Source organism: Copadichromis virginalis, linkage group LG10 (genome assembly GCF_057382275.1).
Source record: "Copadichromis virginalis isolate Kocher_CV1m ecotype Utaka linkage group LG10, C_Virginalis_male_GT1.1, whole genome shotgun sequence".
NCBI lineage: Eukaryota > Metazoa > Chordata > Actinopteri > Cichliformes > Cichlidae > Copadichromis > Copadichromis virginalis.
In genome coordinates, this window is record NC_140627.1 from 19,711,178 (window position 1) to 19,734,180 (window position 23,003).

Consider the following 23,003-nt stretch of genomic DNA (forward strand, 5'->3'; position numbering starts at 1 on the left):
CAAGACTGTATAATAAGTATGTATATAAATAACATAAAATTAATAGAATATTTTAAGGGTTTTATTGTGTGACAGTGTGTGCGAGTGTGTACTGTGATTGTTCACTTTGCATGTTGGTTGAGAGTGGTACTGGCCTTAGGGTACAAACTGTTTCCACAACTGTTAGTCTGAGATTTAGTGACCTGTAGCGTCTGCCTGAGGGCAGAAAGTCAAACCAGTGGTGGCAGGGTGAAAGGAGGCTTTTACAATGTTTTGGGCAGTGGAAACTAAGCAGTCAGCATACTATACTGTGTGGCTTTTCCTTGAAACTACTCACACAGACTACTACTTTAGGACTGTTGTAGTTAAACTAATGAAGCTTGAGGACAAATATATCCTAATACTCTGTAGGCATGCTGCTTTAATTTTAAATAGATTGTATCTTTAATATTTTAAATATAGCAGCAAAAGACATTAATATTGATAGATGTATAATGATCTCAAAGTGCTTCTTAATGCGGTTTATTGATTTAAGAGAGTTTATTTGCATAAAATACTTTTATACATATGCTGCTGTCAGTTTAATTAATTTACAATGATCTGAGACCAAAGACTTTACCAAATCCACTTTCGTAAATTGCTCTCAAATCTGAAAAGCAAGACTAAATTGGAAAAACCTTTGTAGAAAATGGCTAAAGAGAATTAGTCTAAACCTGTTGTACTCATGCTTAAGGCTGGGGAAAAGAAAAAAATGGGGCACCTTCCTGTAGTCTACCAGCCAGCAGTCATATGATATTTTGTAAGCATACGCAAGTAGCTTCCTGTCCAAACCTGTACAGCTACACTGTTATCTTTGTTGTCTGAGGGCACAGATCAAGGATAACAGGAACCTGTCAAAAACCACAGACGTAAATATATTAAATGTGTGTCATCATCAGCAAGTGTAACACAGCCCAGAGACCAGCACGTGGAGGTATGCACAGATTCATCATGCCAGGACTACTACTGCCATTACCTGTTGTGAAATCTGGTTTCACTCTCTCCATTCGTCTGCACAGACTTAATTGTTAAAAATCAAAAACTAAGGCATTAAACAATAATTCACTGTATTTCCTTAAAGGCACTGGTAGTTCCTTTTCTCCCTATTTTCTCTGTTGCACAAAAAGCGAAAATGTTTCTTTTAGTCACCAATATCCACATATCTTAGCCCTACTACGTGAATGTTACTTAAAGCACTTCTTCTGGCCTTATGTAAACCTACCTGTCCATTTAACCAGCACTGCATAGTTCATTTGATCGCCATATAGTCCGTTCATCTATCAGGCAGGTTTGGTCGTGAATCGCAAGGATTAGCAGTAAGGCCACAGGGGAGATGAGATGCAGATTACGGAAGAGATAATGGTGTTTGGATTTAGAGTCACTCAGATGAGGCGGCTGGGACTGAAAGCTACAGCTTTAATCACAGGTGAGCCGTGCGCTCTTTGATCTTATTTAATGGAATGAATTAACGTACAGGTTTAGAAGAGAGCATTTGACAAAACAAATCAAATTAAAATAAATGAAAGGTGTTTGAGATTTATCAGCACTTGATTTCTCAACAGTTAAAAACTCATCTATTTAAGGAGCACTTTGAGCAATGTGAGGCGTCCCTATGGGCCTCCCATTGTTTTTAATAATAAATGACTACTTTCATGCTATTGCACTTTGTTGATGTTCGGTCACAAATTTCAGTACACTTTGGTTTTTGGTCATTGTGGTGATTTATTGTAGAATTTGTTTCCACTTTGGAGGTAAGGAACCTTTAATGAATCAACTCTAGGGAGGTGAAGGAGCTGTACCAATACAGAAAATATTAAAGCCCAGTTCTGCTACAGTAAATTAGGTTTTTAAAAATATATATTTTTCTGCTGCCTAAACTATTAACTAAGCACATGATCAGTTGTGGCCATCTTCCTGATGTACTCATGGATGTTTGTTGTTTCATCCTGGATATGACACTCACTAGTCCTTGGCCTCCTTCTGTCCGCTTTGCAAGCAGCCTCAGGGTGCTGGATTTGGGGTGAAATCATGTATGGTAAGGGGCTTACTAGTTTGTAAATATTTTCACAAATTACAATTAAGATATTGTAATAATTATATTTAAATCTTACAGTTGTAATGCATTGTAATGACTGACTTTTTGTAGAAAAGTCAGCCATTCATGTTTTAGTGATGGTCATGGCAAATGAAAATTTAGCAGTGGTAGATAAAACATAAATGCTATACTCAAATACCAATATCATGTACTTTACTATTACAGTGCCACATCTCCGAGGCACATATTACATTTGCTACTAAGCTTTAATTAGCCTACAAGTTACTTTTCAGATCACAATTTGTAGTGCCATTTGAAATCATTGAAAAAACAAGCATTTCAAACTTCCTTATGATGAATTTTAGTAATAAACTAGGCCTTGAGGGTCAGCTGTTCTCGGAAATTCTCAGACTTTATCGGTTGCTAAGTTGAAAACATTTTTGAGCTTGTCACTTTGTGGTTCTCACATGGTAGCTATACTTACACATGTGACAGTACCAAACCAGCAGAAGTAGCGATAATAAACTCAGCTTCAGTAAAATGCTGGGTACATTCTAATGCAGCATATTATATGCAGTATAGAATACAAGTAGATACTTACACTTACAAACTCCATTTTGCTGCACATGCACTTTATGTATATAACGGCAGCAGCAGAATTAGTAGGCTAACTTGTTTTATTTGCAACATGTCAGTAACATAACTGAATATAAAAAGAGCATCTTACAGAGGCAGAATTTCAAAGTGGTAAAGCTGGGCAGAGCTTGGTTGAATGTGGCATGTTGTATAAAAACGCTATGAGTCAAGCTAAGAATCAGTCCATTTACCATGAATAAAAACCAGATCCTATATCACACAAGAGTGGGACAAAATTCATCTGCCAAAAGATCTCCTCAGTTCCCAAGATGGGTTTATTTTGCACAGTCACTGTACATGTACATACCACTACCTCTCCACTACAGCTGCTACAATATTTATAGTAAACTGTACTGATTTATTCTTTTCTTATTTTAAATAAATATATATTTTCTTTATTTATATAGTTCATCTTATTGTTATCTAAGTGTTTCTTGTGTGCAATTTTACCTTTCTATGTGCAATATTGAGGGGGCTCTGAGCCTAAGAATTTAACTGCTGGTAGTAATGTGCCATTGATACCTTTATATGACAAATAAACGACTTGAAAATCTGAAAGTTGAACTTGAAACTTGGATGCTATATAAACATGGCCCTGTCCCTGTGGCTACAGTCAAATTCAAGGTGACATTTTTTTCCTTTAAAATGATTTTTTTTTTTTTCAGTTTAAACATTTGACACATGTTCTATGTACACGAGTTGTAATAATAGCTTATATGAGCGTCAGTATTACCGAATTATGTATTACCTGTCCAGGTAAGCAAGTCGGAGTTTATCTAATCTCCAAAAGTTGATTCTGTTCATCTGGACGTAGCGTTTTGTGGGAGAAACGTTTCGTCACTCATCCAAGTGACTTCATCAGTCTCAGCTGACTGCAGGTTTCCCCAAATCTTATAAACAGTACATTTGCATATTAACTGAAACCAGCCCACTGAAGGAACAATGGGCTGGGAGGTCAGTTCCTCTGAATCGAGAAGGGGGCCTAAGGGTACATCTTTCGCTAAGGGTACATCTTACAATGCTGTGATTGCAGCAATTCCCCAACTCTCTGTGAATGGTACTCATGGCCAATGATCAGTGGTCTTTGATCAGTGGGTTTTGGTCAGTGGTTGTTGATCAATAGTCATGAGAATTTGCATAATTATGATTAAGGAACTGACCTCCCAGCCCATTGTTCCTTCAGTGGGCTGTTTTCAGACATTATGCAAATGTACGATTTGGGGAAACCTGCAGTAAGCTGAGACTGAAGAAGTCACTTGGATGAGTGACGAAATGTTTCTCCCACAAAACGCTATGTCCAGATGAACAGAATCAACTTTTGGAGATTTACTTTCCTGGATGATTGAGAATGCAGATGTTTATCTAATGTTACCTCTATGCGTTAGACGTCCGTACATTTGTCAAGAGGGTCAAACCCATAACAGCAGCAAATAACACTCCCCAAAAACATGGATATGGCTCCTTCATGCGGTGACCTTATTTACTGCCTGCTGAGTTGAAGCTTGTGTTTGTAGCCGCTTGAAATTGTGTCGAATCTGCTGTGCGAGTCCACAGCCAGCGGAGCAAGATGGCGGTCCCTACGAAACAGTGAGTTGCAGACATGCTAGCATGATTATAACAACATGTTATTATATTGTTTCAGGTTGTTACGGTAAAGCTTAGAGTCGTGCTAAAAGAGCTTATTTCACTATATCAGCCGTGTAGTACCAGCTCGGGGTTTTGTATAAAAACGTCGGCTCTCCTTGCAGCTAGCGACCCAGCTAGCGAAATGCTAACGTTATGCTAGTCTCTCTCATAACTTATTAAACAGCAGCTCCTTAACGTTGGTTATCAAAAAACCCGTTTTGTGTTTTTCATGGTTACCACTCCTCTGTCAGCTTATTATTTTTTTTAATTTTATTTTAACCCGAACAGATGGTTGTAGTTGGGAAGAGTTCACAGCAAATGCTAGTCATTCAAAATACAATTTGGTCTATTTCGTAAAAAAACAAACAAATAATATGCTTGCTTGGTGTCACAGTCAGTTTAAAGCCTTTGCTGTTGTCCCCATTGAAGATGCATAATCATTATGATAACCAGTGAAAGCTTGTCAAATGTGCCGTTGAATCTGTATGCTATACAGATCATTTGTATAACTCTACACATGTATACATCTGTGCGTTTGTGCGTAGTACATCTGTATATTTGCTCTCTGTATAGCAATATAAACATCTGTATACTTATTTGTCAGAATCCGTTCATAATGATTCCCACCTTTTAAACTACCCTTATCTGTGTATAATCGCACTTTTGCACTTACTGCTCTTGCACTTCTGATTCGATGTAAACTGTATTTTGTTACCCTGTACTTATACATGTGTAATGACAACAAAGTTGAATCCTAATCTTAATCCTAATTTAAGAACCTCTGTTTCGTGATTATCCTCAGGTATGGGCTCATTTTGCCACAAAAGAAGGGATTATCAAAGACCACTACCTTACCAAAACCCTCTGTATTCGATGATGACTCCGATGAAGAGGTGGGTAAACAGATTTGTTATAAACAAGACATTACAATTTGTACTTTGTCACTTAGTAAAATGAATTTTATTCAAGTATTTTGTCTATTAAGAAACTGAAAATAAATAATAAAGAAGTTTATCCACTAACTAGCTTGCTTGTTAGCAGGCTTCTTTCTAAATATACTGAATTTATTTTTGTATGTTTTTTCCCTCAGACCTCAGTTGGGGAAAGCCTGCAGAGAGAATCTATAAAAAAGAAGATGATGAAACAAGTAAGAAGAAAAATTAAAAGATTCAATTAAATTAAAAACAAACAAACAGTGATTTGATGCCTTCATCTTTCTGTCTTCCACTTTCCTTCTTTCTGAAGACGCGTCTGGAGATGCAGAAGGCCCTGGAACAGGACAGTACTGTATATGACTACGATGCTGTGTACGATGACATTCAAAAACAGAGACTAGAGACCAACAAAAAAATCCTGGGAGGCACAGACAAAAAGGTAAATGAATTTATGCTGAATGCTTATAAAGCTGTGCTTGAAAACTAAGCAGCTGGAGTAGTAACAAAACCTCAGTGCTGCTGCTCGGTTCAAGTTGTTTTCTGATGTCCATTTGATGTAATATATGAGATGAAAATTTGTCTGTCTCTCTTTGTTACAGCCAAAATATATCCACCAGTTAATGAAAGCAGTAGAGGACCGAAAGAAAGAGCAAGAACGAAGGGAGGAGAGGAAGATTCAGAAGGAAAGAGAAGCAGAGGGAGAGAAGTTTGCGGATAAAGAGGCTTATGTTACATCCGCCTATAGGCAAAAACTGCAGGAACAGAAGGAGGAGGAGGAGAGAGAGAAGAGAGAGGCAGAGATGGAAGGTTGGAGTGATACTTAGCAGTTGTTATTAATGTCTGTGAATGACTGATGCAACTTTTTGTAATCTTTGAGCATTTTGGATATTTTAAATACAAAGTATGTGTGATTTGTTAAAATTTGTGTTTACTTAGCTGCTTTGGATGTGAAGAAACAAAAAGACCTGAGTGGCTTTTATCGGCACCTGTTGAATCAGACTGTAGGAGAGGAGGCAATACCAGATCGCTCTGTGAACAAGTTAGTCATAGCTTCTCATTACTTGCTCACTGATGAACATGTGCATTTTTTTTTTGTTTTGTTTTTTTCGGAGTCTTTATTATATCACTGTTTCTTTTACAGACCTCAAACTTCAAAGGATTCAAAAGACACAGAAAAGACTTCACCTGCTTCCTCGCCTCCATCCAATGAAAATATCCCAAGTTCAAGCAGTGATATCGAGGAGGCGCATGAGCAGAAATCTGGGTTTAGCAAGCCTGGGGGCGGCTCTGCACACTCAAAACGCCAGTACAGGCAGAGGTCACCTTCATCAGGGAGCGGTGACGAAAAGGAGAGGGAAAAGGAGAAGGAGCGAGACAGACATAAAAAGAGCCACAGAGACCAAGACAGAGCAAGGAATAGAGATAGAGAGCGAGAAAGAGACAGAAACAGGGGAAGGGAAAGAGATGACAGGCATGGAGAAAGAAGAAGCGACAGAGATAGAAGGAGAGACAGAGACCGAGGTAGAGAAGACGACAGAGGTAGAGGAGGCAGAGGTGATACCGAAAGGGACGACAGGCATGGAAAGAGGGAGAGGAGCTCCAGAGAAAGAGAACGGGATAAGAATGGGGAGAGGGAAAAGAGAAGGAAACCGGATGAAGACAAGAGGAAAGACAGACATCTGGAGGAAGAGCAGGCACTACGGAAGGAACCAGAGAAGGAGAAGGGCATGAACAAGGAAGAAAATGAACTTGAAAGGAAGGAAGAAGTTGAATGCACAATAGAGAACAAAGATGAGCAGAAAAATCAAGGCGAGGAGAAAGAGGAAGCGGAAGAGAAGACAAACAAGTTTGCAAAGCGCAGCACAGATCAGACTGTGAGTTCGGCAAGAGAGAGGTACATGGCCAGGCAGATGGCCCGCTCTGCATCTAAAAGCTATATCGAGAAAGAGGAGGACTGAGAGCACACACAGAAAACATCTCCAAACTGCACTCTGTGTTTTGAGAATATTTATATTTTGTTTAAAAGACATCCCTTAAAAAAGCAAATGATTTTTTTTTTTCTTTAAACAGTTAGTGCTAACTGAACCTGTAGGGTGGTTCCTACTGAAAAATAAACATTTTAACATCTTAACATGAAGCTGTATGTAAGAGACTTATTTAAATGTTTAGGGGGAAAATCCTCAAACTGGAGGAAATTGGGAAAATGTATTTTTAAGGACTATTTTTCACTGTGGATTAATGCATACATGGTGGACTAGTGGGGCTTTAAGACTAGAACAGGATGAACTGCAATGTTTGTGTTCATTTTAAAGACCATCCTCCCACTGCAGCAATGTGGATTTTTGATCTTCATAATGTTTCTGAACAGCAGTAAAGCTCAAACTGAGTAAGATGACAGTACTTGTTAGTAGGGTAAGTTTATTGTTGGTTATAGTCTTTTCATGGAACATTAATATGATTATAGTACATTACCAACCTTTTCCTGTAACCACCATACAATGAACAGACTGAAAGTGTGCAAATATTTCACAGTCCCTGGCAAAGAAATGCAGATTTGTGTTTTATCTTTGTAAAAATAAAAATGTTGAATATGAGGGTTTTTTTCTAGAGAGCCTCTTGTATCCTGTCCTAAATGAATGAGTGTAAATCGTACGTTTTATCTCAGCTGCTAAACTGCAGATTTGACTTCTGAACTGGTGATGTGTTCATTCACTTTTTATTTTTCTGGTGTATTCAGTGATGGACTAATAAAATAAGGTCTGATTCACAGTTTCTACTGCTCCTGGTCAGTCTTAATTCCATACTGAAATAAGTACAAAAGAGAATTCAGAGGGTATCATTTTTTATTGCTATATAATCATTGCAAAGGAAAGTTGGAGATATAGAGAATTGACAGTTAAACATATTTATTTGCTTTCACCATTAATGCTACTGAGTCACTATTATGCCTATTTCACAATATGTTTTACTTAACATGGGCATTTTTTTAATGTATAATTTGCTCAAACACAGATATTGATCACTGTTGAGGAAGTTAGATCACTGATTGACTGATCCTAACTTCATCCAACCTCTTAGTAATAGAATGTAGGAAAGTTAACTGTCAAATAATCAGTTTGCTCATTTGTGTCACAACAATATTAAACAAAAAAGGAAAAATAAAGAAAATGGTTTACATTTTTTGGTCTAAATACTTTGGGGATTCCCCAAGTAATCCCCCCCTCTGAAACCCCCCCCCCCCCCCCCCAAACTGCACCCCTTAAACTGGCTCTAAAACCTAGTTCTAGTATGTTATAAAGTTACTAAGCACTAATTAGCAGGTATACCTATCTGACCATGGCACCCTAATAGTTTATGAATGGAACTTTTGCTAGCCATTGCTGGTAACTTGAATAATGATAACATTTTGTATTATGAAAATTATGAAAGGAAATGGACAAAAAAGATCACATTAAAAAACTGTCTAAATTCTTTGATCTTTAATAAAATGAGCATTGTGGCTGCTCTACCCGGTGTAACAATTAAGTTTAAAATCCAGGCATCCATGAAAACAGGATTTATGAAGTATAACAGAATTAGAAGGTAGCAGGGCATTAGCTCGCTGGTTTCCATCTAAAGATAATATAACATGTTCTGACTGAGATATTTCTGAAAAGATTAAAACGTACAGCTCTGGTATCACTTCTGACATAAATTTAGGCAGAAAACTAAACAGCAGTTTGTAGGGTTACTGCAGTTGGGCTAGCTCAGACCTTCACAAAGTGTGTGTGTGTGTGTGTGTGTGTGTGTGTGTGTGTGTGTGTGTGTGTGTGTGTGGGGGGGGGGGCGCAGAGCCATTGCAGGGGAGGCACGGTATGAAAAGGGGGGAAAAAACCAAAACGCTTGGACACTGCTAGCACAAGCGGCCACAGAAACGCAAAGCAGGAGATGAAGCATCGCTGAGTATGTTTCCAACCAACTTCATTCTAAGCCAAAGACTATAAAATATGATGAAGCATGTCTTCCCTTTGGCTTCACCTGCACAAGTGCCAAGGTAGGTCTCGTCAGCAGAATTGGTTTTCCCTGCGTCGGGAGCACGCGCTGGGCTGTTCAAATCCCGGACAAACAGTATCCCACATTCTTGATTTTTAGTTCACAAACACTTGTTGTAATGACTAACTACTCCTGACATGTTGGAGATGTTTGCTCTTTATACAGTAAAGTTACAGCGGGATACAAATAATATCAGGCTGATCCTGCCGTGATTTGTTCCCCTGGTTCAAATCACAGACAAACTGTATCCCACAGTTGTTTATGTTTTTGAACCCCTTTTGCACAGAGAGGCATTTTTTGACAAATGTATTGATAGCAATGTTGAATATTATTACACAGGCAAAAAAACAACTACACATAAAATATTCACAACGTGACGCCTCTGCCTTTGTAAATGGAGGGACAGTAACTGCGTGTGTATGTAAGCCTGTAAAAACTGAAGATAGTCAGATTAACAGTATTTTGTCTCTATCCGGCATTCTGCAATTCATCTCATGTAAACAATAACGTGGCGCACAGTGTGACGTGAAAAAAAGGTACATACCTTTGACGTTGTGTGACAAACTCTGTATTCTTCGTCCACACGTAAACGCAAAAAAGGAGTTTTAAAAAATCTCCGTTTTCGGTGATTCAAAACGCTGTTTACGTGTGGACGAAACAGCTGCGTTTTCAAAAATACCCGTGTAGGTGTGGACATAGTGTAAAAGAGTTAGTAGTTTATTTTATTACTACCTGTCATTTTTAATTGTTTACTAAATGTTTGAGGTGTGAAATAAACCTCAACGGAGCAAAATAAGGGTGTGTGTGGTTGGAGGATGTGTTTGTGTTTCAAATTGGTCATGTGACTGCATGGCCACATCTGATTGGTAAAAAAGTTACCGGAAACTCCACTGGTGGCATGTTATTTAATGTGTTAAACTAATTATTTTTTAAAAAAGTAACGAGTTAAATTTTGCAAATATAGCGGAGTAAAAGTACCGTTTCTTCTTCACAAATGTACTCAAGTAAAAGTAAAAAGTATCGTGCAAAAAAGGTACTTTCAAAGTACTTTTTTTTCCCAAAAACTTACTCAAGTAAATGTAACGGAGTAAATGTAACTCGTTACTACCCACCTCTGACCGGCAGCCCTTTATAGAATGCTGCTAATTGGCCATCAAAACATACTATTATCTGGGGTTACATATTAAGCTAAACTAATAAGCTACACAAGCTTGTGTAATTTTCCAACTTTTCTTTTTACCTTATAAATATTTTCCTTATGGCAGCACAGTGTGTGTAACGGTTTATGCTGAGGATGACATCACTTAATGTTGCAAATAATATTTTCTATTGAAAGTAGAGGGGGAAATGAGAATAGACAGAGTCAGAGCTGTTTTATTTTCTTATTCTTTGTGAAAGCCAGTTTAGAGTCACCAGTGAAGATCCGTGTCTTTGGAATGTGGGAATCTGTCCTCAAAAGGGGAGAACACTCAAAGTCCACACAGAAGATCAGGACATTAAACCAGGAACCTTATCCACTGCATCACCACATCACTTCTTCAAACTAAACTCCCAGTGTCCACAGAACTTATTCTTTTACATAATCATTATTCTGTTTTATAGAAATTGATGAACCTGGCCAACTATCAGTAGCATTATCTTTGTATATTTTAATCATTTAGCCTATTATTTCTTTTGGGTATGGATAAATTCATGTTATTTATCAGCATTTATGTTATCTGTGCAGAAAATGCACTACATGGCTGCATTTTGCCTATGCAGGCTGTGAAATAAATAGAAATGCCCAGCAAAAAATTATATGTCTCATATAAAAAATTTTATGAGACAGTATGACTCATGTGACCATTTTGAACCCCACCGCCCATATTTCACAGCCAGCAGAGATAACACACCTGATGTCTGGCTAACAAATAGGAAATTACCCTATGGTGTCTTTTGTTAAGTAAATAATTCATGTATTTTATTATCCTGAGTTAATCATATTAATCCTTCATTATGTGAAGGATTCTTTACATGATCTTATTCATCAGTCTTGGTGTAGACAGCGAGAGCGAAATCTGCAGTAATGTTGGGTTCAATGGTGGATGGGATGATCACATACTCTCCAGGTTCCAGACTGTGGAGTTCAATGAGATCTCGCCAAGTGCTGTAAGTCTTTTCTGCCTTCACAGGCCTGTTCCTCTGAAAGAAATCCTGTTGCAGGCGTCCTTGTGGGGTCTGGGAGAAATATGAAGGAACTTTAGTGAAATACTCTTCTGAGTCTAAGTATACATTGTTATTAAAATGCTGAATTTACTTTCGGTGCACAGTCAAAGTTTCATATATTTGTTATTGTTTGCACTTACCCCTGGTGGAATCTGTTAATTGGAAAATGGTAAGAATAATATCATTAAACTGTTTCGCAGGAACCATTTTCCATAGTAACTTTAATGAATGTGAAATCAGTGAAGGCATTTTTTTATTGTTATTGTCTTACTAACTCAGCTGCTCAATTAGGAAAAGCGCTTGTGTTTTAATAACAGGGTGATACAATTGTTTTAAAGATTTAGTTTCTTGTCCTTTGGTAGTCAGTTGCAGTATTTAACAATTATTTAAATTAAAGGAAGCGGATTCAGAATGAATACCTTATAGATGGTAAGTGTAGTTTTGTGGAGGCGTATCTCAATGCGATTTCCCTGATGAGGTTTCTGCATCAGGGAGAGCATGATGTTTTTGTCTCCCGGCTCCTTCTTGTCTATAACAGTCACTCGAATGCGATACTGAGGGTTTGTTGCAAAGGTGGCTACAGAGAGGAAACAGTTTATTTGTTAGTTACAGGTTTTAGAAATTTATGGTGGGTTTTGTGTTTGTACAGGTAAATGAAAAATGTAAAAACCAAAATATTCCTTTAGTGATAGTTAAAGTTTAGAAAGGAATGAACTTGTCTTACAGTGTTTCACATTGCCACCTGCAGATGTCCCTGCTACCCAGCTGTCATCGTAAATCATGCAATTCCACTGACATTTTAAGTCTCCATCAAGAAAGTTAGGGGTCTCACAGCAGATGTATACTTTAGCAAAACAGGAACAGAAGTCCTCCATTTGCATCCTGACAGCCAGATGAGCAGATAGAGATAAAATAGGAAATAAACATTAAATATCAAGCAGTAAGACATAAACTCTTTAGTAATGCATCAAAATGATTGTGTGATTGTTTTGTTTGTTTTTGAGTTTTTAAAATGCTTTTTTAAAATATTGAGAGTAAACAGTGTGCAAAATTTCTAATTTACCAGAACTCTCCGTCGTCACGGTCGAAACACTTTTTTTAACTTCTGGACTTACTTTGTCCCACAAATCTGACCTGAGAACACAAAACAAATAAGTTAATGACAGACTTTAATGCAGCAAAACAGATATATCTAATTTACAATTTCATTTGTCTTGAAGTTCTTAAGTTGTTCTTCTTTATAACAGAAAGCATCCTGTGGTCATCCACCACTATTGTTCTCTGTGGATGTCTGGCCATTTTCATTTTGCACAGCACGCATATGTGTTTTCTCTCTCTCTCACTCTTTTTTTGATTGACCACTGATGTTGTTCCAACTATACTGTTTATCTCATGTTTAGAAATTCAAGTGCTGTGGTTTTGTAAAAAAACAGCTTTTAATTAAATAATAATAATAATAATGAGTTGATTATGTGTAGGTGCAACACTAGTAAAAATTGTGTCATTGTCAGTGGTATATGGACATTGTTTGTTGTTTGATTAAGTCAAGTACTTGTCGCTCCATTTTCCGTTCCACTCCCGTCTGCCCCATGGGTTCATGACTCGCACCAGTCGTACTTTAGAGGCGTTTAATTCCACCTTCAGATGAAATAATAAAGTTTTTTTTTTTAAACGAAATTCTTCTTTATCATTATCACCAAGTATTCTTTAATTGACACTGTTACAATTTTGCTGCAATTAACCTCGTACCAAAAGCCCCTTTCCTAGATGGAATATACTTTTGAAACTCAAGAATTTACCTCAGTGATGCCTGTGACAGAATAGGCATGCCTCATCACCAATCCATTGTTGGCCATTGCATCCTGGAAAAGACACGCAAGATAAATTATGTATTGAGGGTTCTTTTGTTTTGATTTTAATTATTGTTGTTTTGTTTTATTGTTTCTCTAGAAATTTATTTCTCACCTTTTTAGTCGAAGAGCAAATCAGTGATTTGCACTTAGTGGCTCTGCTTAGTGTCAGCCAAAGCTCATCGCAACTCGGTGCGTTGGGCTCTGTGGGATAGTAAATCTGGTTCACACCTCCAGTGAAATCTTTGAAGGCATCTGATGATGACCAACCACCACGCATGTTTGCATATGAACCACAAAGTCTGAAGGAGACACACAGAGAAAGAAAAATATTTGTAAATCTTTTCTGAACCTTCTGAACTGATTTACGTGAAAGTGTGTGACGTGGTTCTGTACTTGGCATATGCCTTCTCCAGCAGAGGAGCCCAGAACTCATTTCCACATTTCGAGGACGCAAACAGTAACTGCTTGTTTTTCGTTGGCAGATTGTCATCAATGACAACATCTACCCACTTTCCAAACCACCAGAACTGAAACAGAGAAAACAGCTTAATAAGGATTAATAACCAGTGTGTTGTGTTTCTGTTTTGTAAAAGTATTCTTTAGACACATTTATTAATCCTTTGTTACCCGGAAGTGAAATATTCCTGCATAATCCACAAAGGACTGATCCATTGGTACAACTTGTTCCATCAGATTTGTTTGAAAGGTCAGTGCAGATATTGCAGACACAAACCAGCAGTTACCTGATAAAAGAAGGAAACTAATAGTTTTCTCAAGCTGACGGAGTTAAATTATGGAACAGTCTAAAAGCAGAAATAAAAGAAAGTAACAACATAAACCAAAACTAATTTTAAACAAATATAAGAATGAAGAAAACGGGGTTAACACAGGACCGTAATTGAAGGGATGTTTTGGTTTGTTGGTTTCATTATTTGTGAATCTGCATATTTACACATTCTGTCTTTATTTATATGAAAGAAACTATATTGTGATTTTTTTTTTGGTTTTGTTTTGTTTTGGTTTCATTTGTTTGTTTAATTTAAGACTAAAAGAAAATTAAATGAATGAGATGTAAAATTTGAGGGGGTAGGGCCAAATAAGTGTGTACGTCTACCTACTCCCTTTCAAAAAAAATGGAATGATATTATGTAATGATCGTGAACGTACATGTTTAAAATAAAAATGAACTGAACTGTGGAACATAGTTGTCATTGTCATTAGCTATAAATAAGAAAGTTTTGCTTACCCACGTTGCCTTGTCCAAAGTCAAATCGTGACATACCATCTGTACAGAAAGCAGGCTTATCCTTCTTTCCTCGTTCTCTCAATAAATCCTTGAAAAGACAGTGGAGAAAAATGTGATGTTGACAAGCATTTAAAAAGAATCTGTTTTTCCTACTGTACAGAAATGCTAACTAACAATCCATCAGATTTGAAAGTGAAAGAAAAATAAATATAATTAAAATGATTTAACTGCTGGTCGAAGCCATTTCACTTCACTCTCCTGTGAGGGACTCATATCAGGCAGGTCACCCAAAGAAAGACCGTTTGGTGGGAACTCATTGTCCACAAACAGTTCTCCTTTGTGGAGGCAGTCAGCTTTTATCTGAGCGAAGTCCTGATTTTTTAACTTGGCAGGGTTGGAGGGGCTTCCCTCGCTGCCATCTGGGTAACGCAAGTTGACGAGACAAGTTTCAGATTTAGCCATGATGATGATGATGACGAAGTCTTCAGAGAGATTCTGGTGCAAGGAAAAAAAATTCAGAAACACAAAACTCTAATTTAAAGGTTTTTCTTGAAAGAACAGAGATTATTACCTGTGCACGGTGGCAAGCAACTGATTCTTCCTTGCAAGAGAAGCACCTTGGAATTGCCAAATTTGATATGTGCAGCATCTTATATTCACACTGTCTTACGCAAGTTTGAAATCCCACCCCCAAAAATATAGAACAGCTATTATAGGCTGTGGCTGAGAGGAATGGGTTGGACAACAAAATAGATTTTCTCTGGAAAAAACAGATGCAGAACCATGACACCTGATATTTTGATTTCTTGTAATTTGCATATTGCTCCATCTGCTGAAATCCAGCATGGGTTTGGACATGTTCACACACAGTCAACAACCAGGCATGAAGTCTAACTTTCAATAATTTGCTGTGCTTACACTTGTATTAGAAAAAAAATTGTATATACATTCTTACCATGCACACTGTGGCATCAAATAATGTAGTGTTTTCATTTTAGCACAATATAACTGAATAAATAAATACAGTTTGTTTGTTTGCTTTGTTTTTGTGATCAGAATGAAGTTTTCCACGTCTTTTAGGAGAACATGTTAAAATATCATCTTCTTCAAAGGTGCTGCTGCTACTACATTATCCTGTTGAGTCTATCTTTCAGTTAAAATTATTAAATGTAATTAAAAACATTACCAGTAGTTATTTTTTTTCTTTCCAGCTGGTCACTCGGGTTAATGTTTGTCTTATTTAGTAAATAGAAAAAGGAAACTTGTATTGGTATTATGGCAGAAAAAAGGCTGAGGTAATGACAGTAAATTTTGGGGTTTGAAATCAAATAAAGGAAATTATATATTTATTTATTACATGTTGGGCATTGGTCCTACAAAAAGTTTTAGATGGCTGTTAGAAGTTGGGACAACTGTCATGAGCATTTTACCGTATTTCGTTAATGTGGTTGTGATATTTACCACTATCATATTCATGTTTTTGGAATAAGAGGCAGAAATATGAGGAGGAGTGTGTTAAAACTATTATTTCTGTTCCTCATTAAAACTGATGTTTTGACAAAACAGTTGGCTGAGTTACAGTGAGCAGATCAGTTTCCAGTGTTTCAATCATTTAACCACATTTCTACACAGTGATCAATACAAATAAATACATCTCAGTATGTCTTTTTCCAGCAGTGCCTACACAAAGAGTGATTGCTGCGTTTGTTTTTCTTGTACTTCACTTAAATATGGGGTGTGCATTTGGCCTGGAGTTTGAAACAAGCTCGCTCTTATCGTAGAGCTGTCACACACATTTTACCATGTTTTAACATGTTAGCGTAACAAAGGATGCCTGACATATTTCTTTGCTGCCCGAAGCTAATACCATATCATGTTCCCTGAAAATGTCGACTGAAAAAAACAAACAAGAAAATCTTATTTAGTTGAAGTGGTTGTGATTGTTACCTGTAGAAATGTTCATTTAGTTGGAATGAGAGAAGAAAATGAGAGAGAGAGTGTTGTGGTTGTGATAGTAATGTACAGTGATGTGTCTGTAAAAATGCAGATACTGTATAGGAATCCTGTACATCACCAAGTCTCAGGTTTTAGATGATGAGGTAATGCAATTTTAAGTTCTTGCTTTTGTAATAAAATACAATAAAGTTTATTATGAAATATTGTTAACTCATTCACTGCCATTGACGTCTATAGCCGTCAATTGCAGTGAATGAGTCAATGGGTTTAACTCATTCACTGCCAATGGCTGGCAGTGAATGAGTTAAATGTCGTCTTGATGCATGCTCAATCATCCAGGTAAGTAATTCTCCAAAAGTTGATTCTGTTCCTATGGACGTAGCATTTTCAGTGGGAGAAATGTTTCGTCACTCGTCCAAGTGACTTCTTCAGTCTCAGCTGACTGCAGGTTTCCACAATCTTATAAACAATACATTTGCATAATGACTGAAACCAGCCCACTGAATGAACAATGGGCTGGGAGGTCAGTTCCTTGATCAATAATATGTAAATTCTTATGTCATGTCCATTGATCATGGTCATGAGAGGTGACCACTGATCATGGTCGCCTCTCATGACCACAATGGAGGCGTGCTGTGTATATATGCACAAGTTGGTAAATTAACTCTGGCTTCAATTGCACTGTCTCCTCATTACATATGGAATATGTAACGGAGTGGAGAGATAGTCTCAATATGATAGAGAACGTACGGTGATATTGTAATCTTGTGGTCCTCCTGTGAGGTAATCAACAATCCAGGACACAAGAGACGCATCAACCTGCAGCGAACTGAAGGTGATCCTGATGTAGCCTGAAAATAGGTCAGAGCTGGTCAAGGATGAGTCTTTCCAGCATCTTCATGACGTGAGAAGTCAGTGCAACAGGCTTGCAATCTTGGGGGTCTCCAGGATGTGGAGTCATTGGTACAGGAATGAGGCGTGACGTTTTCCACAGCACTAGGACCCTCTGCAGACAAAACTCCACAAAGCTGCGAGGCACAGGCCTTGAGCTGTCTGCTGTGCCTCACCTCTAATCTAAGTCATTGAACTGAGGGGTGTACTACAAAGGGAGATTAATGGGTTACTGAGGTATGTTTGGCCTAAAATCAGACTTCGAATGCCTCATGAAAGTGGTTCTTTTCTCCTGACTAGATCCCTATGGTAACATACAATTTGTTGAGCACATAACCTGCCCTGAACCAGGTAATATTCAGAGTTAACATGCATGTAAGCACCACAGTGTGGCTCAAGAGTTGAGTGTTCGCCTTGTAATCGGAAGGTTGCCGGTTCGAGCCCCGGCTTGGACGGTCTCGGTCGTTGTGTCCTTGGGCAAGACACTTCACCCGTTGCCTACTGGTGGTGGTCAGAGGGCCCGGTGGTGCCAGTGTTTGGCAGCCTCGCCTCTGTCAGTGTGCCCCAGGGTGGCTGTGGCTACAATGTAGCTTGCCATCACCTGTGTGTGAATGGGTAGATGACAGGTTTTGTAAAGCGCTTTGGGGTCCTTAGGGACTAGTAAAGCGCTATATAAATACAGACCATTTTCACTTTAACAATGAATGAAAAAATTTTTCTTTAACTCTTTTATTCATAGTACATAGCTGTGCTATCTAGATTATCTACTTAAGAGATTTTAAAATGACCTGGTCACACTGTAAGGTCTCTGATTGGAGTAGACAATACTGCATTAACCTGTTATGTGCAGAAGAGGGAAATTAGGTATCAAACGCTGCCTTAGATTTGAAGATGCACAAATCCTGAAACAGAAAGCCTGGGCTAGAGACCAGTTTAAGAAAGTTGATGAGTGTTGTCATCAGGGATGGGAACTGATAATAATTTTCTGACTCTCATTCCGTTACAAATATTACGTATTGATTTAATTCCTTGCCGATACTCTTATCGGTTCTTAATACCCACCTTTGAGAGTTACCACCAATACTAAGAAGCATATTGTTTGCACCACTATTTTCCTCCTCTGACACACTAACAGATAAGTGGGACTGTTAGACAAGCAGACTTCTCAATTCCCATCCCTATTTGTCATAATACACTTTATGTGGTGTTTTTTTCAGGAGTTCAGGAGATAATCTATTTTATTATTATGCATTTAAATAGTTGGGTTGCAAAGCTGTGGACTTCTGTATGTCAGGCAGTTTGCACACAGAGAAGTGAATTACAGTTCATAACTCAAAGCATATATTAGACACATGACATCGGGAAATATTTGTGATTGGCTATGGGTGAGCAGATTCCACTGTGTTCTCCTTGTGACCTTTTGCATGTCAGTGGTCTTGGGTTTCCAATCAGGGATCTTGTCCTGTGTGAGAAAACTCCTCCCTACTCCGAGTTGTTACCAGACATGGCAGGTGGCAGCTAGTCCTCATGCAGCAGTCGCCCCTATCTTATGTTGGAGCAGGAGATATTCACCCCTATGCTTACAAACTGCAAATGAATTGTGCATGTGCAAAGCTGTTGCTTCCTTTGGCAACACTGCTCACATTGTGTAAGTGTTTAGCCATTTACCTCTCCTGCCTCTGAGTTAACCCTTCACACTGTGTGCTTATATCTAATGAGGAGTGTATCAACTCTATTATTAGCATATATTGGAATCAATGTTAAAAAGAAGCTATCAAAAAACTTCTTTCTAACAATTACCTCCTACTGAGTTTTTATTAAGTGAGATGATGCAAAGAGAGCTGGATATGTTTTAACTTGCTTTGTAGTACATCCATCTGAACCACGTTTATATTGTTGTTGCCTTTTTAATGAAATTATTTGAAAACAAATGGTGAGATAGTGGAGGTGTCACGTGGCTATGTTGCAGTCATATTTATATGAAAAAATGGTAGAAGGGACTGATCACAAAAGATTAACTGGTCTACAGTGATTCTCCAAGCAAATCAAAAAGGGTTATGTTGTCAGCCTTGTCACCCTGACAGAAAATGTCCTGCTTTCTCATTGGTGAAGGAAGACGTTATTCCTGTAACAGCAAGTCTCCTGATTTTGTTGGGTCTAGTTGTACATAGAAATGATGGACCACTGAAAGAAAAAAAAAAGAGGCTTTTTTTTTTTCAATTTAAATTTGTTAGGGTTATGTCCAAAATCTGCGTTGTGCACAAAAAAAAACTAACCTGAATTGAAATTCAAATTAATACTTCAACAATCATGTTTTGCAGTGTTAGTCAGTAAGTGACTGGCTGCTCCCATATGGGATTAGAACGATGCCACCTTATCCCATAGTTCAGCCGATACGTATATACGCAGCGAACGTCATTGACAGGCTATGACAGCGTCCTTATGTGCTGACCAGTGTTGGTCAAGTTACTTGAAAAAAGTAATCAGTAACTAATTACTGATTACTTCCCCAAAAAAGTAATCCAGTTACTTTACTGATTACTTATTTTCAAAAGTAATTAATTACTTAGTTACTTAGTTACTTTTTAAAAGCACGATTTACAACCTGAATAGGTAATAGAGCGATAGATCTTTCAGCCCAATTCTACTTTTTCTGCATAATCATCATACAAAATGTAATCAAATGGAAAAGTCCCTTTTTAAAACTTGTTTTATTAGTTTTAATCTTTTAACTTTATGCATCAAGCAAAAATTTAATTATATGCAACATTCTCTGACTGGAAGAAATTTGTTTAACATTTAAACCTATTTTCTGCACATTCCAGCACATAAATTTTTTTGTGTGTTTACACTCACTCTTTCAAATAGATGCAAGTAAAACACAGCAGAAAATAAATAAAGTCAAAGACTAGCGGTCCTTTTGCTCTATTTTCACCTGTAAAGCAGGAGTGGCGTAGGCGGAGGTTTACCCTGGTGCAGGTGTGCCGCAGCGGTCAGTGGAAGAATCCGCGAGTTTCTCTGTGAGTTTCCCATTACGTGGTAGCGCACTTGGTGCTTGCTTGGAAGTTTAGGGGGTTTTTTTTCGCTGTAAAAAGAAGTTTTCTTCCCACGCGCAACGGAAACTAATGTTTTTGTCACTTTTTATGGAATCAAACTCAAAGTAAGGTCAGTACTTCCACGCTTTAAACGCTGCACGCTCATAATCTCTCCCGCACTGGATATATGATCCACTGTTGATCTGCACACAGCTTTTGTCACGAACATCACACTCGCTTCCGTCACTGTCATGAGACATTCTCGCAAAAAAAATAACGGTTTTAGTAACGCAGTAACGCAGCGTTCCTACGGGAAAGTAACGGTAATCTAATTACCGTTTTTGCAATACTAATCCCTTACTTTACTCGTTACTTGAAAAAAGTAATCGGATTACAGTAACGCGTTACTGCCCATCTCTGGTGCCGACACCGGTGTTTTAGCTAGCAAAGCGGCGTGGCTGATGTGGAGTGAAGCCACGTTAATGACAACGTGTACAAGCATTGGAGATGTGAGCAGGACAGACGGAACAATTGACAGAAAAAGTGTTGACTTTATACCAGTTTTTAAATTGTGTTGATAGGCCACGTAAAACCAGAGTTGTGATAAAAATATGCAATGTTTGGTTTTCTTCCTGAATACTGTCGTTGTTTATATTTACTGCGGGAAGAAATGGTAAAAACGGCGTTTTATAAGGAAAACGCTCGAAAGCCTGTGAGCAAAAACAAACTCCACCCCCCACCTTTCCTATTGGTCCAAAAAAGTACCATGTCGACCAATCAAAAAATGATATGGCAACGTGGCATCTTGTTGTTAAGAAACGGGGGGAAGTTTTAGGAGTGACGGCGGTGTTTTGAGATGTGAGAGATTTGAGACGTTCAGCGCAAATCTTGTGTAGTTAGTGTGCAGTGTAGTCAATAATTTTGTTGTGTGTGTCAGAACAATGAGGCGACTGCTGAATGTTACAGGTGTTACAGGAGTGATACATCTCCTGTTGTCAGGCCTGCAGGTATCAGGCTTTTTTTCTCTTTTATCTCATAGTGGACAGAAATGTTTTTTGGAGTGGCACAAATAATTTGTGTGGCATCAGATTTGATGCAGAACAGCTGATTGTTCTGTAAATAGTTTGAAATGTTTATTTAAAAGCGCATTGGCTGCGTTAAAAAAAAATAGCTGCAAAAAACTTTGTTGTTTGCCAAACTGAGTTACTTTTTTGAAGAAGTAACTATATAATTAATTGCCCAAAATTGGTCATTATATACTGTATTTTGCAGACAGAGAGTTACAGACTCTCTCCCAGACCACAGACTCATACTCATACGATTGCATGGTTGCCGGTTCGAGCCCCGGCTCGGACAGTCTCGGTCGTTGTGTCCTTGGGCAAGACACTTCACCTACTGCCTACTGGTGATGGCCAGAGGGGCCGATGGCGCGATATGGCAGCCTCGCCTCTGTCAGTGCGCCCCAGGGCAGCTGTGGCTACAACTGTAGCTTGCCTCCACCAGTGTGTGAATGTGAGAGTGAATGAATAGTGGAATTGTATAACGCTTTGAGGTTCTTGAAAAGCGCTATATAAATGCAATCCATTATTATTATTATTATTATTATTATTATTATTATTATTATTATAATACAAGTCAGAGCTTTATAAAAAAAAAGTTGTGTTTTCGAAATTGGAGTTCAAGTTATTTTTACTTCCAATAGTGTTAACACAATACACAGCTCATGAACAAGATTTATTTATAATTTTTTATTGTAAGTGGGCTAAAGCAGTTAATTAAAAGTAGTCTAACATAAATGTAAACGCTGCAATTTGATTATTTTAATAAACCATGTAACTTGGATGGATAAGATGCCGGCGTGACCACAGTGCACACGTCTGATGTCGCTCACAGTGGTCAAAGGGATTGCTCAGGGAGTTTGTGTGTTCGCTCAGACATGTGAAAAATTAGAGGGAACATTGGTTATGGCTAATGTCTATGCAGTAAAATAAATTTTCTCTGTTTACTTGTGACTTAAGTGACTCTGAATGTGTTATGGATGTTGGTACCAGAGAGGCTGTTCTGAGTATTTCCGAAACTGCTGTTCTACTTGGATTTCCCCGCACAACCAAATCTTTGGACAAGATGGTCCACAAAGACCAAGTATTCAGTGAGGTGCTTGAATGGCCAGGCTACTTCAAGTTGATAGCAAGGCAACAGTAACAGCACTCGTATGCAGGTATTCAGGAATGCAGGAGAGCATGGGTCTAGGTGCCGTTTCTGCCTCTGGGGGCGAGGGTACCTGGACCTGGGGTATAGAGTATGTTTGGGGAGTGTGATTGTGTGTGCAATGTCAATTTGTGTCTATCCTTACGTTGGGTGAGTGCTGAGTATTTGTATATGTGTGCATGAGGGTGGGAATGCATGTTTGCGTCTGTGTGTGCCTGTTTGTCTTTGTCTATATGTCAGGTTGGGTCTTAGACTCCACCTCTCTGGGAACCCCCAGGCCCCCTGAAGTATGGAGGCCTATCTCCCCTCACCACACTCCCTGCCGGT

At 38.2% G+C, this 23,003-nt stretch overlaps 1 protein-coding gene and 1 pseudogene across 2 annotated transcripts; one reads left to right on the forward strand and one right to left on the reverse strand.

Moving 5' to 3' along the window:
* Positions 1-4,197: 4,197 nt before the first annotated feature.
* On the forward strand, positions 4,198-8,022 carry nsrp1 (nuclear speckle splicing regulatory protein 1). The gene is made up of 7 exons (XM_085470475.1): positions 4,198-4,276; positions 5,118-5,208; positions 5,406-5,462; positions 5,561-5,689; positions 5,850-6,057; positions 6,187-6,289; positions 6,392-8,022. The coding sequence occupies exons 1-7, from the start codon at positions 4,257-4,259 to the stop codon at positions 7,206-7,208; spliced, it is 1,425 nt and encodes a 474-aa protein (XP_085326601.1). The 5' UTR covers positions 4,198-4,256; the 3' UTR covers positions 7,209-8,022.
* Positions 8,023-10,059: 2,037 nt separating this feature from the next.
* Positions 10,060-15,237, reverse strand: LOC146700311 (calpain-8-like; annotated as a pseudogene). Its single transcript, XR_014922540.1, has 13 exons — positions 15,158-15,237; positions 14,815-15,081; positions 14,587-14,674; positions 13,968-14,083; positions 13,734-13,867; positions 13,453-13,639; positions 13,287-13,349; positions 13,040-13,125; positions 12,551-12,621; positions 12,212-12,369; positions 11,907-12,064; positions 11,628-11,639; positions 10,060-11,499 (listed from the first exon to the last, which is right to left on the reverse strand). The product of XR_014922540.1 is annotated as a calpain-8-like (transcript).
* Between the last annotated feature and the right edge of the window lie 7,766 nt (positions 15,238-23,003).

Excerpts from the sequence above, each read along its gene's own strand:
- nsrp1 (XM_085470475.1), top strand. The coding sequence starts at position 4,257 with ATGGCGGTCCCTACGAAACA. Across the intron at positions 5,209-5,405 it reads ATGATGACTCCGATGAAGAG|ACCTCAGTTGGGGAAAGCCT; the intron begins GTGGGTAAACAG and ends TTTTTCCCTCAG. Across the intron at positions 5,690-5,849 it reads TGGGAGGCACAGACAAAAAG|CCAAAATATATCCACCAGTT; the intron begins GTAAATGAATTT and ends TCTTTGTTACAG.